Below are 23,197 nucleotides of genomic sequence, written 5' to 3'. Positions count from 1 at the left end.
TTCCTTTTTTTGGTTTTTGTGTTTGTTGTGGTTGTTGTACTGCGTGTGGTGATTACTGTACAAACCAAAAATAAACCATTCATTCATTCATTCATTCATTTCTTTTAATAGTTAACTACTTGAGCTGTGGATTGAGCAGCTTGTAGAAATAATACGGTTTTGAAAGGCACTGTTTCAGTTTGAGAAAAACCTGAACTGAACTGAATTCTGGTCTGGATCATATGATTTTGTTTCAAAGACCAAAACAGTTTCAAACAGCTTGTCAAAGACTTTGTCCAACATATACTCAGTGCCAATGAAAATGCAGCACTTGAATGTGTTTTATTGTTCCTGAGCTGCATCAATATGTTTCAGTTTCACCTGTATAAGATAATCCCGGACAATTTCTTAACCAATACCAGAAGACACCTGGAAAAATACCATACAGCGTATACATACATCTTCTTTCTGTATCAGACATGGTTTGATTCAGTTTAAGGTTGTCCACAGGTTGCACTATTCTAATGACAGACTGTCTAAATTATATCCTAATGTAGCACCAAACTGTCCTAGATGTCAATATTCTCCTGTTTCCTTGGGACACATGTTTTGGTCATGTCCATCCTTGTACAGCTTCTGGTACTCAATCTTTCAATCACTTTCAGCGATACCTGGCAAAACACTGCAGCCTGACCCTTTGATAGGCATCTTCGATGTAGTTAGGGATGATCTAAACTTGTCCCATCTCCACAAAAATGCAATTCCCTTTGCTGGGATGTTCCCTATGTTGGGATTGGACCTTGAAAAAATTAGGTATACAGTCTGCGGGTTAGAGGATAAATATGATAGAACCTGGTCACAGTTTATAAATCATATCAGGAACTTGCCTTTTTCCTAACTTCTTGTTTTTACTTAATGCATTTTTTTGTCTTTGTCACTTTTTTACTGCCATCTTAGTCTTCTCAGTGCCCACAGTTTGACCGCTGGGACTTTATTTTTTATTTTTTTTGTTTTTCCTTATGCAAGAGGTCCAGAATGTTGGTGATTTGACCAAAATGATCAACATAAATTGGTTTGAGTCCTTTTTTTTTTTTGGGTGTTTTGTTTGTCTCTGTATGTATATGGATGTATTTGTGGGGATGCCACCTGGATGGGGGGGGGGGGGGGGTAAGTTTAAGAGCTGGATGGGAGAGAATCTGGCGAGGAATCAAGAACTGAAACACAGACAATTTCTTAACAACCTGAGACGGGTTGAGCTATTGTCACGCTTGAATGAACTTGTGTGCATTCATAAGACTTGTTTTTGTCACTGCTCAGCAAAGAACTGCTCAGCTTAAGGAACTGTGGTCAGTTCAGGAGCGGTCATGTTCTGTATATAAAGACAAGCTGAAAAGCACCAAAATCATTTGCAATAACTCAGCGATGCCCAGACTGACCCGTGACCACAGATGCCATGCTATGGGGCTCCTGGAGGCCGGAATCTCTGCTCGGCAGGTGGCGCGCCGTTTTGGATGCAATGTGTCCACCATAGTCAGGATGCAACAGAGGCATGAAGAAACTGGCTCAGCTGCAGACAGACCTGGTCCTGGACGAGCACGTGTGACCACGCCACAGCAGGACCGCTACACTGAGCTGCAGAACCTCCAGGACCGCTGTGTGACTTTTGGTTTTGGGGGTCCTTGAGTTTCTTTCTTTATCCTTATTTTTTGTCAACAAATTTGAATGTGATTTTTTATTTTTACTGTATAGAAATGGCCTATGATTAATTCCAAAGAGCTTATGGAATAAAAATCCTCATCGATTTAAAAAAAATAGAAGAATCTTGAAGTGTTGCATTTTCATTGGCACTGAGTATATTTCCTCAGCTTTTCAAATATGACAGTGTTATGTTGTGAATTTCCATCTGACATGTCATTTTTATTAGTTTCTGTCTTTGTATCAATCCAGTAGAGGTCTCCTTATTGGTCCACATTTAAGTATTGATCTATTTCCCACTGCATTTATTCACATGAAGCTTTTATCAATGCACTATTGCACCTCTTTAAAGGATACATTTTAGGGTTTTTTTTTTTTTTTTTTTTTTTTTTAGGGTTTTTCTTTTGTGATATGTTGTTTTATTTAATTGTCTGCATTTCCACTTGGAATTGTCAGTGTGCCAGCTGTGTGGAAAAGGGCCCTTGTTTTGATGAAGTTCATTAGTGTACACTGTTGCATATACATTTGTGTGGCAGCAAGACAGGCCATGCTGGTTGTTTTGAGGTCGGACCATCTTGCTTATTGGCCAATCGCTGTGGGTCTGCTCTATATGAACAGTGGGTTTGTCATATTGACGCCCTTGTTTTTTTTTTCCCCCTTACCTATATTGAAAATATTCAGGTATACAAAACATATACATTTTGAACAAACAAACATCAAGATGTCAAAAAGACAAAGCATTTGAACAAATACATTTAAGGGAAAAAAAAGACATAGATTTAAAGGCACAAGGCTACGACAGCGTATTAGGGCCACATACAGGGTGGGGAAGCAAAATTTACAATGAACATGTAGTTGTTTTTTCTCAGCAGGCACTACGTCAATTGTTTTGAAACCAAACATATATTGATGTCATAATCATACCTAACACTATTATCCATACCTTTTCAGAAACTTTTGCCCATATGAGTAATCAGGAAAGCAAACGTCAAAGAGTGTGTGATTTACTGAATGCACTCGTCACACCAAAGGAGATTTCAAAAATAGTTGGAGTGTCCATAAAGACTGTTTATAATGGAAAGAAGAGAATGACTATGAGCAAAACTATTATGAGAAAGTCTGGAAGATACTATTAAAGAAGAATGGGAGAAGTTGTCACCCGAATATTTGAGGAACACTTGCGCAAGTTTCAGGAAGTGTGTGAAGGCAGTTACTGAGAAAGAAAGAGGACACATAGAATAAAAACATTTTCTATTATGGACATTTTCTTGTGGCAAATAAATTCTCATGACTTTCAATAAACTAATTGGTCATACACTGTCTTTCAATCCCTGCCTCAAAATATTGTAAATTTTGCTTCCCCACCCTGTAAGAAAAAAAAAACACTTGTCGTGACGAGAATAAACTCATTATTTAACGAGAATAAAGTCACTATTTAACGAGAATAAAGTTATTTAACGAGAAAAAAACTCATTATTTAACGAGAATAAAGTCGTTATTTAAGGAGAATAAAGTCATAATATAATGAGCAGTTGTACCTACTCATCAGTGTAGAACTGTGAACATTTAGTTCAGTTCTTCTTTCATTTGGGGTTCAGACACAAAGGCCAAACACTGAGTCTGTCCTCCATCAACATTAGTTTAAGGACTTTGAAGAGAGTTTGACACATTTGGGTTTGTTGTAAGAACTGAACTGATTTGTAGTAAATTTCCTCTTTTGTTTAGGACAAACTGCTGCAGTGTTCGTCTGTAGGCCTATCAGTGGAAACAGCAGAACTAAACACAGAGGGTTTGTGTTTCTGAACAAACTGTGAGGATTCTACTGGGAGTTTGAGTCCAACAGAAGGAAAGGTGCTGCTTCACTTGTTGTCTTCGCTGTAAAACCAGAAACTGTTGAATTTTCAAAATATTACAAGTTTAATCTCATAAAAGTACGACTTTATTCTTGTTAAATAATGACTTTATTCTCATTAATCAACGACTTTATTCTTGTTAATTAACGACTTTATTCTGGTTAAATGAGTTTTCTAAAACTACGACTTAATTCTCATTAATTAACAACTTTATTCTCATTAAATAACGACTTTATTCTTGTAGTGACAAGTGTTTTTTTTTCTTATGTGGCCCTAATACGCCGTCGTACAAGGCAGAATAGACAAACAATAGTATAAAAAAACAACAACAACAATATATCTAACTAACTAAATAAATAAATAAATAAATGCATCAGAGAGTTCAGTCTATTTTAAAGAATTCTTTATAAATTGTCAAGGTGCTAGTGCTTTTTTTGTTAAAGATAAATTCTAAAGATTTGATATATTTTTCAAATTCCATCAGGAAGATTTTAGAATTTGGGTGTGTTTTGGTATATTTATTTTTGTGAATATGAAATTTACCAAATAAAATAATCAGATTTACAACAAATTCTAAATTAAGAATGTCATGTTCAAAATATGTAATTACATTTTCAGAGGTTATAGTTACTTTTTCATTACTTTTAGATATGATATATTTTTTCAATTTTAGACCAGAAGTTAGAAGAGTGTTCACACAGGAAGAATAAGTGCAGAGTAGTTTCAGGTGAAGAATGACAAAAGTTCCACATTTCTTCCACGTCAGAAAATCGAGACAAAATAACATTGGCGGGATATATGTTATGTAAGATCTTGAGATGTATAATTCTAATTTTGTTTGTAATACAGTATTTATAGGGTAATGCCCATGCTTTTGACCACTCAAGTTTAGAGAAAGTGATCATTTATTTATTTATTTATTTACTTAACAACTTTATTAACAACATTTGAGTATACAGTACAACATTTTAAACAAACATCAAGATGTCAAAAGAGAAAGAGCATTTGAACATATAAGTTTAAGAAAATAATGCATAGATTTAAAAATACAAAGCATAAAATACAAATTATAATAATAAAAAATGAGATAACTTTTGTTGTGATTTGGCGCTATATAAATAAAATTTCATTGATTGATTTGATTGGTTTTCCCTGTAAGTCGCTTTGGAAAAAAGTGTCTGCCAAATGCATAAATGTAAATGTACACGAAAGGGCCAACCGCGGTGTCGCAGCGTGGACAAACCAGCAGCCTTCGGACAGGTGTGGACAGGTGGACGAGGGCAATTAACCAACAATTAATAATTTAATTAACCCTTTCATGCACGAATTATGACAACCATAGTCAAGATTTTTTTCTTTCTTCTTGTTTTTATCCCCCCTTAGGCATGAAAAAAAAAGCAATTGAGTTTTTTTTAATGAAGTTACAAAAATGTCCATGCGTTTAATTTTTGAAGTAAAGAAACGTGTTTAAAACCCAATATCAGAAAGTGAGATAAAAACAAATGAAAAGATTTTAGTCCTACTAATCTGATGTTTTCTCACATTTTAACATATTCTACTGCTAGTTATTACTCACTTCATGGAGGTAACATGCAAAAAACAAAAAAAACAAAAAAAAACTTTTTGTCTAACAAATAACAATGGATTTACCCTAAAACATGTTAGTGCAGATCAGGTTTATCAAGAACAGCAAAGTTACAGTAATGGGATGAATTGCAGTTTATGGGATGATGCATAAGCGTCCGCTGTGTTGGCTGATATGAACTAAAACAACAAAACCTATGAATATATAAGAGAACAGCTGGAGAATAGCTGTCCACTGGAGTGACCACTATGCATGAAAGGGTTAAGCAAATTCTTATTGACAATTAATCGATAGTCAATTGCCTACATCCCTATTCTTGATAGACAAAGTGGAACTGGGACTTAGTATGTAATCATTGTAAGTGGTCAGAGGTGACTGTTGCTTTGTGTAAAAAGGAATAAAATGAGGAATGTGTTTCAAAACCAAATTTTCACCTTATGCCGAACAGTTTAAGTATTAATTTAGAGTCATGGTCCATATAAAAATACCAGTGCCTGTAATTCTGTGTGCCAGTCTGTCATACCAACAGCTGTTTATTCTGCAGAATATTAAATTTAAATGTGCGATTGCTGAGTCAGCAATCACGCAATTTAAAAAATAAGACATAGTAAATCAGCCTTTTGCAATGTTTGCTGCTTTAATCTGTCATCTTCTGATACAACTTCATTATTTCTACTTTAATAACATTTATTATTTTAAACTATCTCAGCTTCATTGTACCATTTTTCACTTTCACTACTGCAACTGATTTCAACTTCTTTCTCACACTTTACTGCTTTAAACTACTTTAACTTCTTCTTTAACTTTACTTTTTCACTTTGACAGTGATCTCTGAATGAAACTATTTCATCCTCCTCAAAGTCCATCATTTTAACATTATGTTGAAATTTAAACTATGCTGTTCCAGCAAAATTCAGTCATGATTCAGCTGCAGTTCAGCCATTTTCATCTGTTTGAGCTCCTCTTTAAGTTTTCATGTAAAGAGATTTTTTTTTTTTTTTAACTTTGTGCTTTTTCAGCTTCGTCAGTTTCATTTTTCACTTAAGGAATACTTAGCAAGTTGCGCAATTTCATTTAAATTCAGCCACGTTTCAGCAACAGCAGCTGCATTCCAGCAAAGCTTCAGCTATCAGTAGTCACATGTAATCTCTTCAGAGACTGCAGTTCATCTAGTTTCAATTATCATTATCAGTGTTATTATTATTTGTGGAAAAACAACAATGGTCAAAAATAGGAAACGTTTAAGAAAAGGGGAAGTATGTGAATGAGAAACAAGGCGTTGTGACTGTCTCAAGACTGTCTTTGTGAGAGTCGTGTCACAACCACCATCACCACCTGTAACGGAAACACCCTCTTTTAAAAAGCACATAGGAAGTATTGTGTAGACGCCCGTGTGAACCAGCAGCAGTACAGCACAGAAGGCGACGAGAGATGTGAAAGATGCACAGGGAGCGCCTCATCTTCCTTCTCACCTACACGGTGATTGTTGGTAAGATCAAAAATTTTACTAATTTTTTTAGGTCTGATATGAGACAAACGTTCATTGAGCAGAAGAGGCACAGGAATTGTTTTCGTAAAAGTCTCAAAAGATGTAACAACATTCACAACGTCTTAGACAAATTTGTACATTATGGGATATGTTAGTAAGTTCAGTGTTTATTTTGGAGATTTTTATTTTCTTTTATTAAACTTCAACTTCCTCATTTTATTCAAAGTAACATTGATTAGTATCAATGTCTTAGGAAACAATAGTGTGTCAACCACAGATGTGCACCAAGCCCAGTTTGGATCGCTATACGCAGCCTGTTTTCAGTTCAGTTCATCTCTTGAGTTTTTCCCTTCTTTTTAATTTGTGAATTTTGTAATTGCACATTACTGTTTCATTATTCATTATCATTGTGCTCGTATTTTACTGTTTTATGTTAAAAGCGCCCACTACTGGTAACATATGGTAAAGGGTGCATTCACACTGTATTTACCAAAAAGCCTAATGAACCCGGGTAATTTAGGGTCTTACGCATATCATGAATAAACACCATTTTAAAATTATCATTGTCATTTACATTTTGGTAAGCTTTTTGATATTGGTTGCAGTTAAGCTGGAGATTTATAATGCAGTTTCTTTGACAAAATTAAAAAAAAAAAAATCCCAACCACTTTCCCCACCCAAATCAACCAGTTGCTGTTAGCTACTAGCTGCTAGTCAATCAGTTAACAAGCTCTCTCAAAAACAGCTTGGTAATGTCAGCTGTTCTTATAATACTCTTAACTAGTCCGTATTGTATGTAAATGACTTCTTCATGTATCAATAGACTATAATTAACCCTTTCATGCATGAACCATGAGAACCTTAACCCTTTCATGCATACTGGTCACTCCAGTGGACAGTTATTCTCCAGCTCTTCTCTTATATATTCATGGGTTTTGTTGTTTTAGTTCCATATCAACCGACACAGTGGACGCTTATGCATCATCCCATAATGCATTGTAATTCATACCATTACTGTAACTTTGCAGATTAGGTTGATAAACCTGATCTGCAATAATGTGTTAAATCAATTGCTAATTGTTATTAGACTGTAATCAACAGTTTTCTTCATCAAAAATGTTTTTTTTTTTTTTTTTTTTGCATATTGTCTGCATGAAGTTAGTAATAACTGGTACTAGAGTATGTTAAAATGTGAGAAAACATCAGATTAGCTGCATGAAAAATGTTTTTATTTCATAGTTTTCACACAGTATATCACTTTCTGATGATGGGTTTTAAATGCATGTGTTTTGCTTCAAAAATTGGTGTTCAGCTGAGTGGACATTTTTGTAACTCCATGAAAAATAAGTTCATAAAAAATTTCAATCGCATTGTTTTTTTTCATCCCTAAAGAGAAATAAAAACACTCAGAAAAAAAATTCAACTAAGGTTCTATTAATTCATGCATGAAAGGGTTAATCAAGATTTTTTTTTTTTTTTTAGTAGTTTTATTCCTCTTTAGGCATGACAAAAACAATGCGGTTGAAAAAAATTTTATGAACCTATTTCTCATGGAATTGTAAAAATGTCTACTCAGCTGCACACCATGGGTTTAATTTTCAAAGCAAAAAAAAAAACATATTTACTGAAGTACTGTGTGAAAACAATGATTTTTATTTTTTTTAATGCTCCTAATCTAATGTTATGTCACATTTTAACATACTGGAGATAATATGCAAAAAAAAAAGAAAAACAAAAACTTTTTGTTTAAGAAAAAAACTGTTAATTGCAGTCTAATAATAACAACAAGCAATTGATTTAAACTCAAACATGTTAGTGCAGATCAGGTTTATCAAGAACAGTAAAGTTACAGTAATGGTCTGAATGTCAGTGTATGGGATGATGCACCTTGTCGGCCAATATGAACTAAAACAATACAAATCATGAATATACACGAGAACACTGGTCCACTGGAGTGACCACTATGCATGAAAGGGTTAAACTTATCGAACCAACTCAAATGTTTTGCTGATATTTTTACCCTCGGCCACACTGGCTGCAGGGTATTATCTTTAGTTGGTCGTCTGTCCGTCCGTCCGTCCGTTCGTCAAAAAACTTTGGCATGCACTGGTAAGTCAGGCCACTGGGGGCAGTAGTGCACCTGAGGGTTTTCAACTGAGTGCACTGTAAGACCGGATAAGTGAAGTTTACTTAAAAAATCTCAGCTAACTCATTGCCTTAAAGAATTTAAGCAATGAGTAATGAAAACTTGAGTGTATTAAACTTAAATGGTTGATTTGAATGGAATTGTTATTTTAAGTACAAAACACACTAAATGCCAAATTAATTTAACTTAAAATTTGTTGCAGTGTCAATTGCTTTGTGTAACCATTAGACTTAGTATCGTCAGTTCAATGTACTCAATTCTGAGTTGATGTAAATTGAAATCTTTTGTAATATAAATGGCTTTGTATGACTATTCCACTTACTATAGGGTATTGTGGATGGAAGTTTGGCAGGAAGCTGGATCAACACAATTTGCCAGTACAGAAAGTGCTTTAAATTTGACAAAGCAGTAAGAATTCCGCTGTATAAACCAAATTTTTAATGAACTGGAAACCTTTTGTTGGTCCTATGGCTCTGACTCATGGTGCAGCTCCACAAAAATACTAAAACAAACACAAAAAGGTCATAAACACTGACATACACACATTCAGTCCAGATTAACACTAACAGTACAACCCCGCTGAACCCCTGCACAGAAAAAGAACACATTTACAACAACATGCCCAATACCCATAATTCAATGTGGCGATAAAAAGGTGTGGTCATGACTTAAACTGAGTGACTTAAATCCATTCAACTTAAACTGTTTCGTATTTTCAACTATGTCTACAAATTAGTAGAATATACTGAACATTTTATAGTAACGTAATAAAACTTAAATCATTTAAGTACATTGTAATTAAAGCATTTTGGTAAATACAGATTCCGGGCTTGCAGTGTGCATGTTATGTTTAACTCCGGTGATGATATAGCTAATGTCAATCAATCAATCAAATTTTTATTTATAAAGCACTACATCATAACAAAAGTAATCTAATGACACTGTACATTTAGAGCTGGTCAAAACCTCTTAATGTTTATTTTCTTTCAGATTTTTTGCAAATACTAGAGGCAATGAACTTTTGGATCATATATGCTTTTTTTTCATCATTATACTTGCCCATTATCTGCTGCTTGTTAAATGGAGGGTGTACAATACTCTATTTTTTCTCCCTAAATGGCAGCCATTTCTCTTTCCTTGGCTTTCAACATCGACTTGACTGAGCCTGATGTCTACGATGGGGATCCAAACGGCTTCTTTGGTTATAAAGTACTTCAGGTCACGTCTGACAAGTCTAAAGGGTAGGTTTATCATAGACAGGACAAGCTCATGTTCATGTTCAACAGACAAAGGCATTTGGATGTACGTATTTAGAAAGTCATGCTAAAAGCAGTGATACTTTCACTATGACTAAACTTCCTGTGTTATAACAGGGCTGGTTTTTTCCCTTTATATTACAGTTCAAACTGAAGTGAAATGTCAGTTTAGATTCTAAACTGTTAGAATCTAAACCTAAACTGTCTAGATTATCATCAAGATGGTGTTTTGATCTCAATCACAGGATAATAGTCACCGCACCTCTGAGTGGAGCAGGAGAAATATGCAGACAATGGAACAAACAAGCCACATGCTTCACACCACAAGGTATACAGATCTACGTGTAAATATTAAACTGCACAAGAGAAAAAGTGCACACTCTGATAAATGTGATCTTTGGTAACATAAAACAACTATGGCAACAAAGTGACTTCAAACGTATTTTTACATATAATATATACTTTATAGTTTTAAGTTAAAATGTGCTCCGAAAAACACATTTACTTCAAAAATTTTTGCTCATTTTAGATAGAAAAAACAAAACAGAAAAATAGAACACAATAGCAAACACACTATACATAATACATTAGAAGTATAAAAACAGACTTATAATTACAGAGCTTATAAACTTTTGAAAGTTTCAATCTTTTTTTACATTTTATCTGTTACAACCACTGAATACAACCAACAGAAGTGCATTGTGGAATGGATTCTGGAGTATGATTACTCTAAAAGTACTCAGTAAAAGTTGTTCATAGTATTTATGCTAATAGTATATGAGGTACTAATACTAAAAATACCAAATTCATGAGGTACTTATAGGAAAAAATAATTTTATTCATCATTGAATTTAGTCTTAAAGCCTATTTCAGATGAAAAAACACTTTTGGAGCTTGGAAGGGATTTTTTGAGTCTGACTACTCCAAAAGTACACAGTAAAAGTAGTTAATAATATTTGTGCTAATAGTATGTGAAGTACTAATACTAAAAATACTAAATTCATGTGGTACTTATTGGAAAAAATAATTTTATTCATCATTGAATTTAGTCTTAAAGCCTATTTCAGATGAAAAAACAAACACTTTTGGAGCTTGGAAGGGATTTTTGAGTATGATTACTCCAAAAGTACACTGTAAAAGTAGTTCATAGTATTTGTGGTAATAGTATGTGAAGTACTAATATCAAATATACCAAATTCATGTGGTACTTATTGGAAAAAATAATTTTATTCATCATTGAATTTAGTCTTTAAGCCTATTTCAGACAAAAAAAACAAAACAGTTCTGTTTCTTGGAAGGGAATCTGTTGTAGGATTACCCCAAAAGTACACAGTACTCATACTCATACAGTTGCTCTATGAAAAGTATCGCTATTTATGGAAACGATTCTCTTCAAAATTCAACACTTGACCCCTGTTCTAGTCATTTGTCAGTGCTGCTCCACATGTTTTCCTTCACAGAATTGTCTTCATCAGTTGTCTATTTAATATTAAACTGACAAAAAATCTACAGATCCAACACTGTTGTTTTCACATGACGTCCATTTCCTACAGTGATTGGTACTTTTATTTGCTCTGCAAAGGCTCTGAAAAATCAACTTTCTCCTGAAAAATTGAAAGCTTTTTCTCTATGATTTCTTCTGAGTGAAAGTAATCATGGTATCAAAAAGGGTTTGAAAATATAAGACACTGTTTACTCAATTTTCCCTTTTAATTTTACGCTTTGAAGTTTGTTTAATATATTTGATTTGATTTAGAATTTTTTCTACTGAAAGTAGTTAAAGTTGAGTAAATAAATTATTTAAATCTGTTTAATTCCACTGACATTTGTGGAAATTAACCATTTTGTCAAACTCAGTAAATATTGCTTATATTTTTTTTACTGAATATTTATTCACTCTGGTCATAATTTTTTTACAGTTTGGTAAAACAGAATTATCCCAAGAGCCAATAACATAAAATAATGTGAAATATTTAGCAAATCTAATGAAATCTAACAATTTTGGGAGTACATTTGACAACTTTTAACTGTTTTTGAACTTTAACTCTAATCTACCATATTATTTTGAAGTAACCAGTGATCACATTTTTTATAGTGTAGTTTTATGAAATTAATTTCAGAATGTCAATAAAAGTCTTTCTTATTCAATACTTAATTGCTTTTGTCACAGATGTTTCTGTAGGAGCCACAACGGTACCAGTCAAGCACTTTGGATTGTCTTTAGCGAAACACCCCACACGTTCTGAGTTTACGGTAAGAAAAGCGTGAGATCCAAGCGTGAGATAAAATACAAATATGACTCTTCTGTCCCTTAGGTGGATTATAACCATCCTTTAACACTCTGGTCTTTCTGTTTTTGAATTAGGTTTGCAGTCCGACTGTAGTCACTGAGTGTAACGAGAACTCCTATATGAACAGCGTGTGCTACAAGATGACAGATCAACTTCAGCAGATCTCCAACTTCACTCCTAATTTCGAAGGTAAAAGACCCTGGGCGGAGAGCATGAGTTGTGCTTTTTCTCGTAAAATATTGTCAATGTCACCACCAATTCTTCTTCACTAAAACTCTTTCTAATACTTTTCCTAGACTGCACCAAAAAGATGGTGAATCTTGTCTTTCTATTCGACGGCTCTCAAAGTATGCTGGAAAATGAGTTCAACAAAAATAAGGAATTCATTGTGGATGTAATGGAAAGCCTTAAGAACACGTCAATTAAGGTGGCTGCACACAACTGCATTTTGTTTTATATACAGTACATGTTAGATACTGTATAATATTACATTTGTTCTTTCTTTAGTTTGCAGCAGTTCAGTTCAGTTCAGACACCAGGACAGTTTTTACCTTTAATGACTACACAGAGGGTAAGGCTCACACTCTGCTGAAGAAGGAAAAGCACATGAGGAGACTCACCAACACGTACTCTGCCCTCAAATTTGTGCTGTAAGTTAAACAACACTTACCAAAGTAGACAAAACTCAAATAAGACATGTTGTTGAAGACAAAGTTAATGTTTATTCCAGTGTTCTTCAACCTTGGGGTTGGGACCCCACATGGGGCCGCCTGAAATTCAAATGGGGTCGCCTGAAATTTCTAGTGATTGATAAAAATAAAAAATTAATAATAAAAAATGTATGGTGAGTTAAGAGAGAAAATCACAATACATAAAGACATGACAAACTGTGAAGCTGAAACCAAAGCACTGTGGTTCTGTTTATCAAATCAAATGTCAAATGTTCATTGTGGTCAGTTTCAGATGCTGCAGCTCTTTCATAATTCATAGTTTGAGTTCTTGTTTGTTCAGTATTAATTGTCAGCCTTGTAAATCCAAGCTGGACTGACTGGACATATCCTGAGCAAGGAAAATAAAATTCTCCCTTTGTGCAGTAATCTACACCTGAATTTACTGCCTCCGTCCATAATAATATACATTATATAGACTAAATGTCCTCTAAAATTAACCTTTATTTGCAACATAGTATAGCAAACTATTACATGATCAAAAACAAATAAATTTTAGCAAAAAAAAAAAAAAGATCTCCCTTTTGAATGTCTGAGGTCGCCAGAAATTTGTGATGTTAAAATGGTGTCACGAGCCAAAAAAGGTTGGGAACCACAGGTTTATTCAGATACATGCAAACCTCTGAATATTCTTAACTTTCAAAATCTCATCTAAAACTCATTTCACCAGACTATAGTTTTTTAGCCGGTAACTGAAGGACTGAATGAAAGTCAGATCTTACAGTTTAAATAACCTTAATAAAGTCGAAAATACACTAATGCAGTGGTTCCCAACCTTTTTTGGCTCATAACCACAAGGTGTCCCATAAGTCTCCATACATAGGAGACATAATACATTCCACACATATATGATTCTAACATGTATTTGTTTATATTTCTTCTTTATAGTTCTTCAGCAGTGGAGGACACGCATTGAAATGTGTTCCCAACAAAGTGGCAGTCATATAGAGCATATTATATAAATAAAAATGGTTTATGTCAAGAAACGTTTATTTTTCCTATGTATGGAGACTTATGGGACACCCTGTAGGGGTGTAAGAAAATATCGGGTCTGCAATATATCGCAACATTTCATTTCACAATACTCTATTGATATTAAACAGTACTGTGATTTATTCAAATGCAGATATTGTGAAGGTCAGTTTTTGGTTTTTTGGTTTTCTTTTTTGTTTATATTTTACTCATTATTATTTAATGGCCTTTTATTAAATAGTATTAGTTCCTTTGTTGGGATTGCACAAAAATAATGTTATGAGGTTAGTTATGAACTAATAGAATGTGAACATTTGAGCAGGATCTTAAACTGTAATGTCTGTAAAATCTAATTTCAGTTTAAACACAGGAACATTTTGTGATATAGCATTAGATCCTGCTCTGATCAAATAAAAATGTGTTTAGTATTTGTGCAGATTTCTGGTGTAATTCAGTTCTTCAAGGAAATAATCATTTTAAAAAAAGAAACAAACAACAAATGGCCCTTTTAACAGTATCATGATATATCATATCGCGATCCTAGTATTGCGATTTGTATCGTATCGCCAGATTCTTGCCAATACACACCCCTACTCATGACCCCATTTTAACATCACAAATTTTGGGCGACCCCAGACATTTTGCTAAAATTTATTTGTTTTTTATCATGTAATAGTTTGCCATACTATGTTGCAAATAAACGTTAATTTCAGACGACATTTAGTCTGTGTAATGTATATTATTATGGATGGAGGCAGTAAATCCAGGTGTAGATTACTGCACAAAGGGAGAATTTTATTTTCCTTGGTCAGGATATGTACAGTCAGTCCAGTTTGGATTTACAAGGCTGACAATTAATACTGAACAAACAAGAACTCAAACTGTGAATTATGAAAGAGCTGCAGCATCTGAAACTGACCACAATGAACATTTGACAGATAAACAGAACCACAGTGCTTTGGTTTCAGCTTCACAGTTTGTCATACCTGTTATGTATTGGGATTGTCTCTGTAAACTCACCATATTTAATGAGACAGCTGAGCCTGCTTATGTCGCTGCAGCCTTTTTTAAATTTCTATCAATTACTAGAAATTTCAGGCCAGCCTAAGGTTGAAAAATGCTGCACTAATGTATTTACAAATCATGTATACCTAACCATTACATTGGATTAGTGGACAGATAACCAGCCTACGTAAGACCCTAAATAATGTAGTTAAGAGGTAATTGTCTGTTTAGTTTTCAAGAGGTTTTATTTTGGCATCCACAGGGTTGGTCATATATAAATGTAGGCAGAGAGATTTCAGTTGTACCCTAATTCCAACCATGGATATGTATAAAATATCAAAGATTTGTACATTTTGTTTGTTATGTACAGTATATTTAATGACTTTTTATGTTTCATCAGACACTGACAGTACTTGGTTGGGTTTAGGGTAAAATACCTGGTTTACGACAGGAAAAAGTTGGTAAAGATGTGACGAATCTTACTTTTCATGTATTCAGTAGTTTAATGTTGAAAAGAAATCCCAAAAGGATACAAACCTAAACATAAAATCTGTAACTTGTGATGCAAAACTTGCTGAGTCCTGGAAGTCCTGGATTTTGTGGATCTGCCATCCCCCACACCTCCAAGCTATTTAAATAAAGGCATAAAAAACACATAGTATTTAAATACAAGTGATGTTGAGATTATCTGAGTCCATGGATCGCTGTCACTTACATTGGTGACATTTATTTGAACAAATGATGTTGAGATTATATATGCCGATGTTTTACATGAACCTATATAATTTTTTTTCTGTCATTTGAGTCAAAAATGTGACAAATTGTGTTTTCTTTGTATTCTTTTTTCAGAGAGCAGCATTTTGAAAACACAAAGTCAGGTGCCTCCCCTGAGGCAACTAAAGTTCTGGTGGTGATCACAGATGGAGATCCAACTGAGAGCGACACTGGGATTGTAGACATATACGATTCCAAAAAAATCATCCGATTTGTCATTGGGGTACAATGATCTATAATTCTTGGTTTAATTTGTTTTATAGATCTACTTCAGCCATTGTATTTCTATAAAAGAAAAGTGTGGTGTCCTTCAGAATGAGTTTAAGACCTGGATCTGGAGCCAGACTCACATAAAGTCTAATTTTATTACCTCCGCCAAGGAGGTTGTGTTTTTGCCAGGGTTTGTTTGTTTGTTTGTTGGTTAGTTAGCAACATAACTGAAAAAGTTATGGACGAATTTTGATGAAATTTTCAGGAAATGTCTGAAATGGGACGAGTAACAAATGATTAGATTTTGGGAATGCTCCGGATCACTGTCTGGATCCAGGAATTTTTAAAAGGATTCTTTATCATTGGGAGATAGGTATATTTTCAACACATGTATGTGTAACTCCACCGTGAATGGTCAGAGTGCTTGGTAAAAAAAAACAAAAACAAAGTAATTTCCCAACAGGTTCTACAAGATATTCAAGACTGAGTCATCATTTGTAGCAAAAGTGATATAGTTGTTTATCTGTTAGCAAGATAATTCAAAAAGTTATGGACAGATTTGGGTGAAATTTTCTGGAAATGTTGATACTGGCACAATGAACAAATGATTACATTTTGGTGGTGACGGGGGAGGGGGGGGGGGGGCAGCACTGATCTGCCTTGGCGGAGGTCTGCGCTCTCTGAGTGCTTCTAGTTTATTCTGTAATACTTGTTAGAAACAGAACACCTGCTCCAGATCAGTTTTGTCTTCAAGTTATTAAACAGTCATGGCTTAACAGTCTGAACCACAGCTTGTTTAGCTAGAACTGATTTCAGTTTTATGTCCACTGCAGGTTCAAGCCTTTGTAGCTTATGTTGTTGGTATCTGCCTTCTGATATCAGGTAAAACAAGTGAGCCTGGATAAAGTGAAGACCATTGCATCAGAACCAAAAGACAAGAATGCCTTTCAGATTGAAAACTACGACGGACTTACAGGCGTACTGGAAAACTTTCAAAAGAAGATTTTTCTGACAGAAGGTAATTTTGATTTGTGTGTGTCCTAAAGCTTAATATTATCCTGCTGTGTGACCTGGCTACATGGACTGTTCTTTCAAAATTCAGGTTCTACAGCAGCTCTGGCTGGAGACTTGAAAGAAGAAATGTCTCAGACTGGATTCAGTTCCGTCTTCAACAAAGTGAGTAAATGCTCTTGATTCAGGAAAAAATCTACAACCATGGACTTTGAATTGTGTCTTGTAGATATTTAAAGAATCTAAATAAAAATACACTGAACTGTAAGGCACTACATATAATTTACTGTTCACTTCTACTTCCTTATACGTCCTATTGTGTGGGAGTGTGGGGCTGGACGTATAAAACAACTGTAAATACTTTAGTCCTCCTACGTATTATTAATAAGGCCGGTTACTATGAACATACTAATGAATTATTTATGAAATCCCATATTATGAAATTTAAAGATTTGGTTTACTATAAAATAATGCAAATAATGTATAAAGCCAAATTAAAGTGACTCCCTGTCTGTGTACAAAGGTTCTTCTCAACATATGAGTCTAAATGTGATTTGCGAGATGTTTGTAAATTTGTTGTACAAAAAGCTAAAAAAAAAAAAAAAAAAAAAAAGACTAAAAGAAGATGTATATTCTGTTGTTGGAGTTCAACTATGGAATGAGGCCAGTGTGGCTTAAGAATGTGTAGCTCATTTTTGATATTTAAAAAAAATGGTACGTAGAGCAATTTTTGAAGGATACAATTGTTAAGATCTATTAAGTGATAAGTAAATAATTTATTCTTGACTCTACATTAAATTACCATTAATTTGGTTGGTTATGTTTTCTATTTTTCTGGTTTAGTTTCACTTTTTTTTTTTTTATGTTTTTGCTTGTTTGTTTGGTTGTATGCATTGTTGTTTTTTTTTCTTTTTCCTATATTGAATGCTGGGTAACTGAATGTGTTCTGTAGGACAGGCATTAATAGAAGCATTCTGCTTCTGCCTGGGCCTTTTCAGTCACTAACCTGTGGGTAATGTTTGGAGTGTTGACACTAGTTGTATTATTATGTGATGACTGAATAAAGAATTTCATCATCATCATCAGATGTTGGTATCAGAGGCAGCCAACTAAAACTACCCGCACAAACTCCTGACTGACCAAATGAGCCCATTTCTGTTGACAGGACACTTTGATTCTGGGTTCGGTGGGTTCAAACACCTGGCGTGGCTCTCTCCATGAACGTCGTCAACAAAGAGAAACACATATTAAAGATCCACAAATGGAAGAAGACTCCTACATGGGTACTGAACACACTCCTGTTCTCTCCTGAGTAGGTTAGATTAGGTTTGTAAAGTTAGATGCTGAAAGAAGAAAGCCTTTGTATCATATTGTAGATCTACTGATACCAACCTAGCACTGTTGTTGCTGAATTTAGCAACAAATCTAACACATTTTAAAAAATTTGTTTGGAAACTTTTTGCAACTTTTGAAAATTGACTCAAATGCTAAAACAGACACATTTTCCTTTTAAATGACCCCAAATGATTCTCTGTGTCACAGTCAAAAAGCACACATTCTGTTTGTCTTGCTGTAAATGTCAGTGTTTCCAACTTCCATACTTCGTTGGTTTATTTAGTGATTTTTCAGAGCCCTCTAGAGCAGTGGTGTCCAACCTTTTTTGGCTCGTGACCCCATTTTAACATCACAAATTTGTGGCGACCCCAGACATTCAAAACAGAGACAAAAAAGCAAAATCTCATGTAAAGTTAAGACAAAAAACTGTGTTTTAATTATGGAAAATTACCATATTTTTATGAGATGGTTATTTTCTGTTACTTAACAGTATTTTTTTGGCGCCCCAGCTGCCAGAATATTACTTTTTTTTTTTTTCTTACAGTGTAACACAATGTTATTTCTCTCTCATACATCATTCATTATAATTACATGCAAATTTTCAATTATGGAAATGAGCTAATGACATCATTTATTAAATTCAAGCAACTTTTAGTTCAGACAATAGATACTTTCCTTACTGAGGAGTTGGAAACACTGGGTAGGAACCAGTTCATACACTACACACAAGCAGTGAGCTGCTTAAAAACGTATTACAGCAGCCGTGTACCTAAATCTAACCTAACCTCCATTCCCCTGCTGTTGTCACCTCTTATTATGTGAGCATTTTGCAGATTGTGTCATATGTTACAGGATATTCGGTTTCCGTTGGAGAAAGGCAGAAGGTTTCTCTGTATTTCGCTGGTGCACCAAGATTCAACCACACAGGACAGGTTGTACTATTCACCGCCGCTGGCAACAACTGGACCACAACCCAAAGAATAAATGGTGACCAGGTTGGTAAGAGTGCAAATATGGCTCCAAGTGTCCAATAAATGATTAACAGAAGTATCTCTTAGGGAGTTGCTGTCATTTGTTTTTTTTTAACAAAGTTAGTTTACAAAATTACTTGCTCAGTAAAACCTACAAAACCGAAATGAAATGATTGTGGTATCTGCTGGGAAAAAGTCAAGCAGATTTCTTTTTAAGATTAAATAAGCCCAGGTTTAGCGATATGTATTTTGATCTGCAGAATTACATGATTTTTTTCTATTTAAATATGCAGCAAATTGCAAAAAGCCTTCAGTGGTTACAAAGAGGAAACCAAAGAACTTCCTTTTATTGGCACAGAGTCTTGCATGTGACAATAATGAACAATAATGCATTTGTACACTTTCAGATTGGGTCCTACTTTGGTGCAGAAGTGTGCTCCGTAGATGTAAACTCCGATGGGAACACTGATTTCCTGCTGGTGGGCGCTCCACTGTTTTATCAGGCTCAGGAGAAGAGAGAAGGGCAGATATACGTCTATGCTTTGACTGATAAGGTGCGCAGTCATTTCATAGCTATCACAAGATATTGGAGGGTAAAGAATGCAATTATTGCTTGTTCATTTACTCTGTCTTTTCATTTTTTGTAGTTGGAACTGATGAATAAATTGAATGTGACTGCACCGTCAATGGGAAGATTTGGCACCACCATATCGAGTCTCGCGGATCTCAATGGAGATGAACTCCGAGACGTTGCTGTTGGAGCGCCAATGGAGAATGAAAACAAAGGAGCTGTGTACATTTACCTCGGTGACAGACGCAGAGGGATACGAAACACTTATAGTCAGGTAACAAAGATGATGGCATTAGGAGCAGGGCAATGTCTCCTGGGTGGGATATTTACTGAAAATAGTTGTATTGATGAAGAGTTCTTATAATTCACAAAAACAAAAGAAAGATACAGCTATAGCCTTCAAACAAGATATATTTGTTTGGTCAAAATAAATCCTTATACTTTTAAATTGCCTTGTTACAAAAAAACAAGAGGAACATGACTCTGTCGCTCAGTAGTAAGACTGAGTGTGTCAAAACTTTTGGCTGGCCCTTTATGTAATCTGTTTTTATAGAAAGATAATGTCACCTCTAGAGCTGCAGCTGTCAATTATTTTTGTAATCAGTGATAGATAGATAGATAGATAGATAGATAGATAGATAGATAGATAGATAGATAGATAGATAGATAGATAGATAGATAGATAGATAGATAGATAGATAGATAGATAGATAGATAGATAGATAGATAGATAGGCAGGCTTTATTTCAGACTCATGGTCCACATTAAAAAACAAACAGATAAATACAAACATAAAAAAACCCTCTCTACTTTCCAGAGGCAGTCATACCAGTGTTTCCAGAACACAGATGTGTAACGTACAGCACTATACGCAAGATTTATCAGCAATAAAATTACAGTATTTTCCGAGTGATTCAGGCGACACATACATTTAAACATTAGATTTCTCAATACAGCACGCAACAAATTTACATGATCAGACATAAACAATTCACTGGTACTAGTCCATTCAATTCAATTAAAAGATTCTTTGAGTAGGCAGGGGAAAAAAATAGTAACAAGAAAAGCACTCGCAGAGCGCACACCCCCACCAAGAAAGATCTGCCCCCCCCAATCACCACCAAAATGTAATAATTTCTTCCTTGTGCCAGTATCAACATTTCCTGAAAATTTCATGAAAATCCGTCCATAACTGTTTGAGTTATCTTGCTAACAAACAAACAAACACGCACACAAAGCAAAGCGATCACAAAAATGTGGTAAAAATGTGAAACAGACATGTCTGAAAATGACAAACAACTTGTCCTTTATTCCAGAACCAGCGGAAACAACAACCACAAAAAGTATAAAAGTAAAAGGATATAGAAAAAATATCTATATAGAAATAACAATAATAACAACAGTATAAAAGTATATAAAAATATTTGCAGCCTAGATATAAACAAGAAAAGCCCTTGGAGAATGCAGACCTCCACCAAGACAGATCTGCCCCCCCCCATCACCGATCACCACCAAAATTTAATCATTTCTTTCTTGTGTCAGTATCACCATTTCCTGAAAATTTCATGAAAATCCGTCCATAACTTTTTGCGTTATCCTGCTAACAAACAAACAAACAAACAAACATGCAAACACACAAAGCACAGTGATCACAATACCTCGTGGCGGAGGTAACAACAATCAACTCAAATGACATCTATAAATAATATGTGCACTGCGGTCTTCAACACATTTGGATCCAACTGACTAACAATTTAAGATGGAACTAACAAACAACTGAAGAAAATAAAGACAAATATTTGTAATGTTTGGGTGAAAGCTTAAAGTTTAAAAGGCTAAGTGAGGGTTCCGATGTAGAAAAGTGAACATATAGACATGTTCTGCCTTTTGGTCCCTACTTCTTCTGAATTACGCTCCATGTTGTTTGTGTTGATCCTGGCCTCATGTGCGTCACAATAAGCGTCCGTGTGAAACACAACAATGGAACCAATGTTTAGCAGCAGCGAAATTAAAGAAATAAAGCTTTGATTGAGGAAAATTGTAATTGGATAATTATTTTTAATAGATTCAAGTCAAGTAATTAATCATTTCAGCTCTAGTTACCTCTATGCTTTTTCAAAATAGATTGGATTCAAAATATTAAGTACGAACATTAAATACTAGAACATCCAGCTTTGTTTTGATGATACATTCTAAAACAGGGCTCTCACACTCATTTTCTTTCAGGTTCCACATTCAGCCCGATTTGATCTGCAGTGGGCCGGACCAGTAAAATAAGAACATAACCTATAAATAATGACAACTCCAGATTTTTGTTTTGGTGCAAAAAAACAAAAAAAACACATTAAATTATGAAAATACTTATTTTTATAAACTATCCAAACAAAAAAGATGTGAATAACCTGAAAAAACTGAAATTTCTTAAGACAAATAAGTGCAATTTTAACAATATTATTTCCCAACTTATCATTTCTACATGTGCATTATGGATCAGAGCTACAAAAACACTAAACACTTAGAAATGGTTAAAATTGTGCTGAATTTTCTTTAGACATTTCAGGTTGTTCATATTTGTTCAGGTTATTCACATTTTATTGTTACAGGATAGTTTGTAAATGTAAATATTTTCATAATTTTATTTTATTTTTTGCACTAAAACAAAGACAAAAATTTGAAGTTGTCATTATTTATAGGCATAGTGTAATATTATTTTCATAACAAACTGAGAAGAAAATATGTTGTCATTATTTTTTGTAGGTTTTTGTGCTATTATTATTTGACTGTAGATCATATTGGTCTGTATGTGGAACCGCAACTAAAATGAGTTCCACAGCCTTGACTGTGGAATTTTTACACTTTGCAGATTCATCCCAGGGGCCACATTGGAACCTTTGGGGGGCCGCATTTGGCCCCCGGGCTGCATGTTTGAGACCCCTGTTCTAAAACCTGGTCATCACATCTACAACAAACTCATATTTAATCCGATGTGTCCACCAAAATCTGCTCCATCACTGCTCGAAAAATCTACTGTGCTGAACCACAAGCCTGTCAGAAACATTAGGTGAACACAGGTTATCCATTACATTTTTATGAATAATGAAATGGGCAGTTTAGTTGGAATACCTTTGGTTCAGTTTTGCACCAAAGACAATTTTTGTGCCAACCTGTGATATGGACGGGTAATGGAGACTAATTTACATCTCACGTTTAAGAATAGATTCGAATATGCACAAGTTACATCAACAGCAGTACTGATGCTTTCAAATAGGACTGCACATCAAACACTGCTCCACCTTTATTATTATTTTTGTTTCAGAAAATCATGG

General features: G+C 34.5%; 1 protein-coding gene across 1 annotated transcript in view; it reads left to right on the top strand.

Annotated features, from left to right (window-relative positions):
* The first annotated feature begins 6,483 nt into the window (after nucleotides 1-6,483).
* The window catches only part of LOC115426396 (integrin alpha-M), a 36,456-nt gene continuing 19,742 nt past the window's right edge, over nucleotides 6,484-23,197 (top strand). The window contains exons 1-15 of the mRNA XM_030144500.1: nucleotides 6,484-6,601; nucleotides 9,871-9,988; nucleotides 10,249-10,331; nucleotides 12,174-12,256; nucleotides 12,369-12,483; nucleotides 12,591-12,721; nucleotides 12,802-12,944; nucleotides 15,849-15,996; nucleotides 16,866-17,001; nucleotides 17,086-17,159; nucleotides 18,160-18,277; nucleotides 19,182-19,324; nucleotides 19,708-19,854; nucleotides 19,948-20,145; nucleotides 23,188-23,197. The exon at nucleotides 23,188-23,197 is cut by the window's right edge and continues 121 nt beyond it. Coding sequence (XP_030000360.1) covers nucleotides 6,553-6,601; nucleotides 9,871-9,988; nucleotides 10,249-10,331; nucleotides 12,174-12,256; nucleotides 12,369-12,483; nucleotides 12,591-12,721; nucleotides 12,802-12,944; nucleotides 15,849-15,996; nucleotides 16,866-17,001; nucleotides 17,086-17,159; nucleotides 18,160-18,277; nucleotides 19,182-19,324; nucleotides 19,708-19,854; nucleotides 19,948-20,145; nucleotides 23,188-23,197 — 1,696 coding nt within the window. The 5' untranslated portion in view covers nucleotides 6,484-6,552. The remainder of the gene's footprint in view (nucleotides 6,602-9,870; nucleotides 9,989-10,248; nucleotides 10,332-12,173; nucleotides 12,257-12,368; nucleotides 12,484-12,590; nucleotides 12,722-12,801; nucleotides 12,945-15,848; nucleotides 15,997-16,865; nucleotides 17,002-17,085; nucleotides 17,160-18,159; nucleotides 18,278-19,181; nucleotides 19,325-19,707; nucleotides 19,855-19,947; nucleotides 20,146-23,187) is intronic.

Source organism: Sphaeramia orbicularis, chromosome 1 (assembly GCF_902148855.1).
Source record: "Sphaeramia orbicularis chromosome 1, fSphaOr1.1, whole genome shotgun sequence".
Lineage (NCBI taxonomy): Eukaryota > Metazoa > Chordata > Actinopteri > Kurtiformes > Apogonidae > Sphaeramia > Sphaeramia orbicularis.
This window is presented reverse-complemented; position numbering and strand designations above follow the sequence as displayed.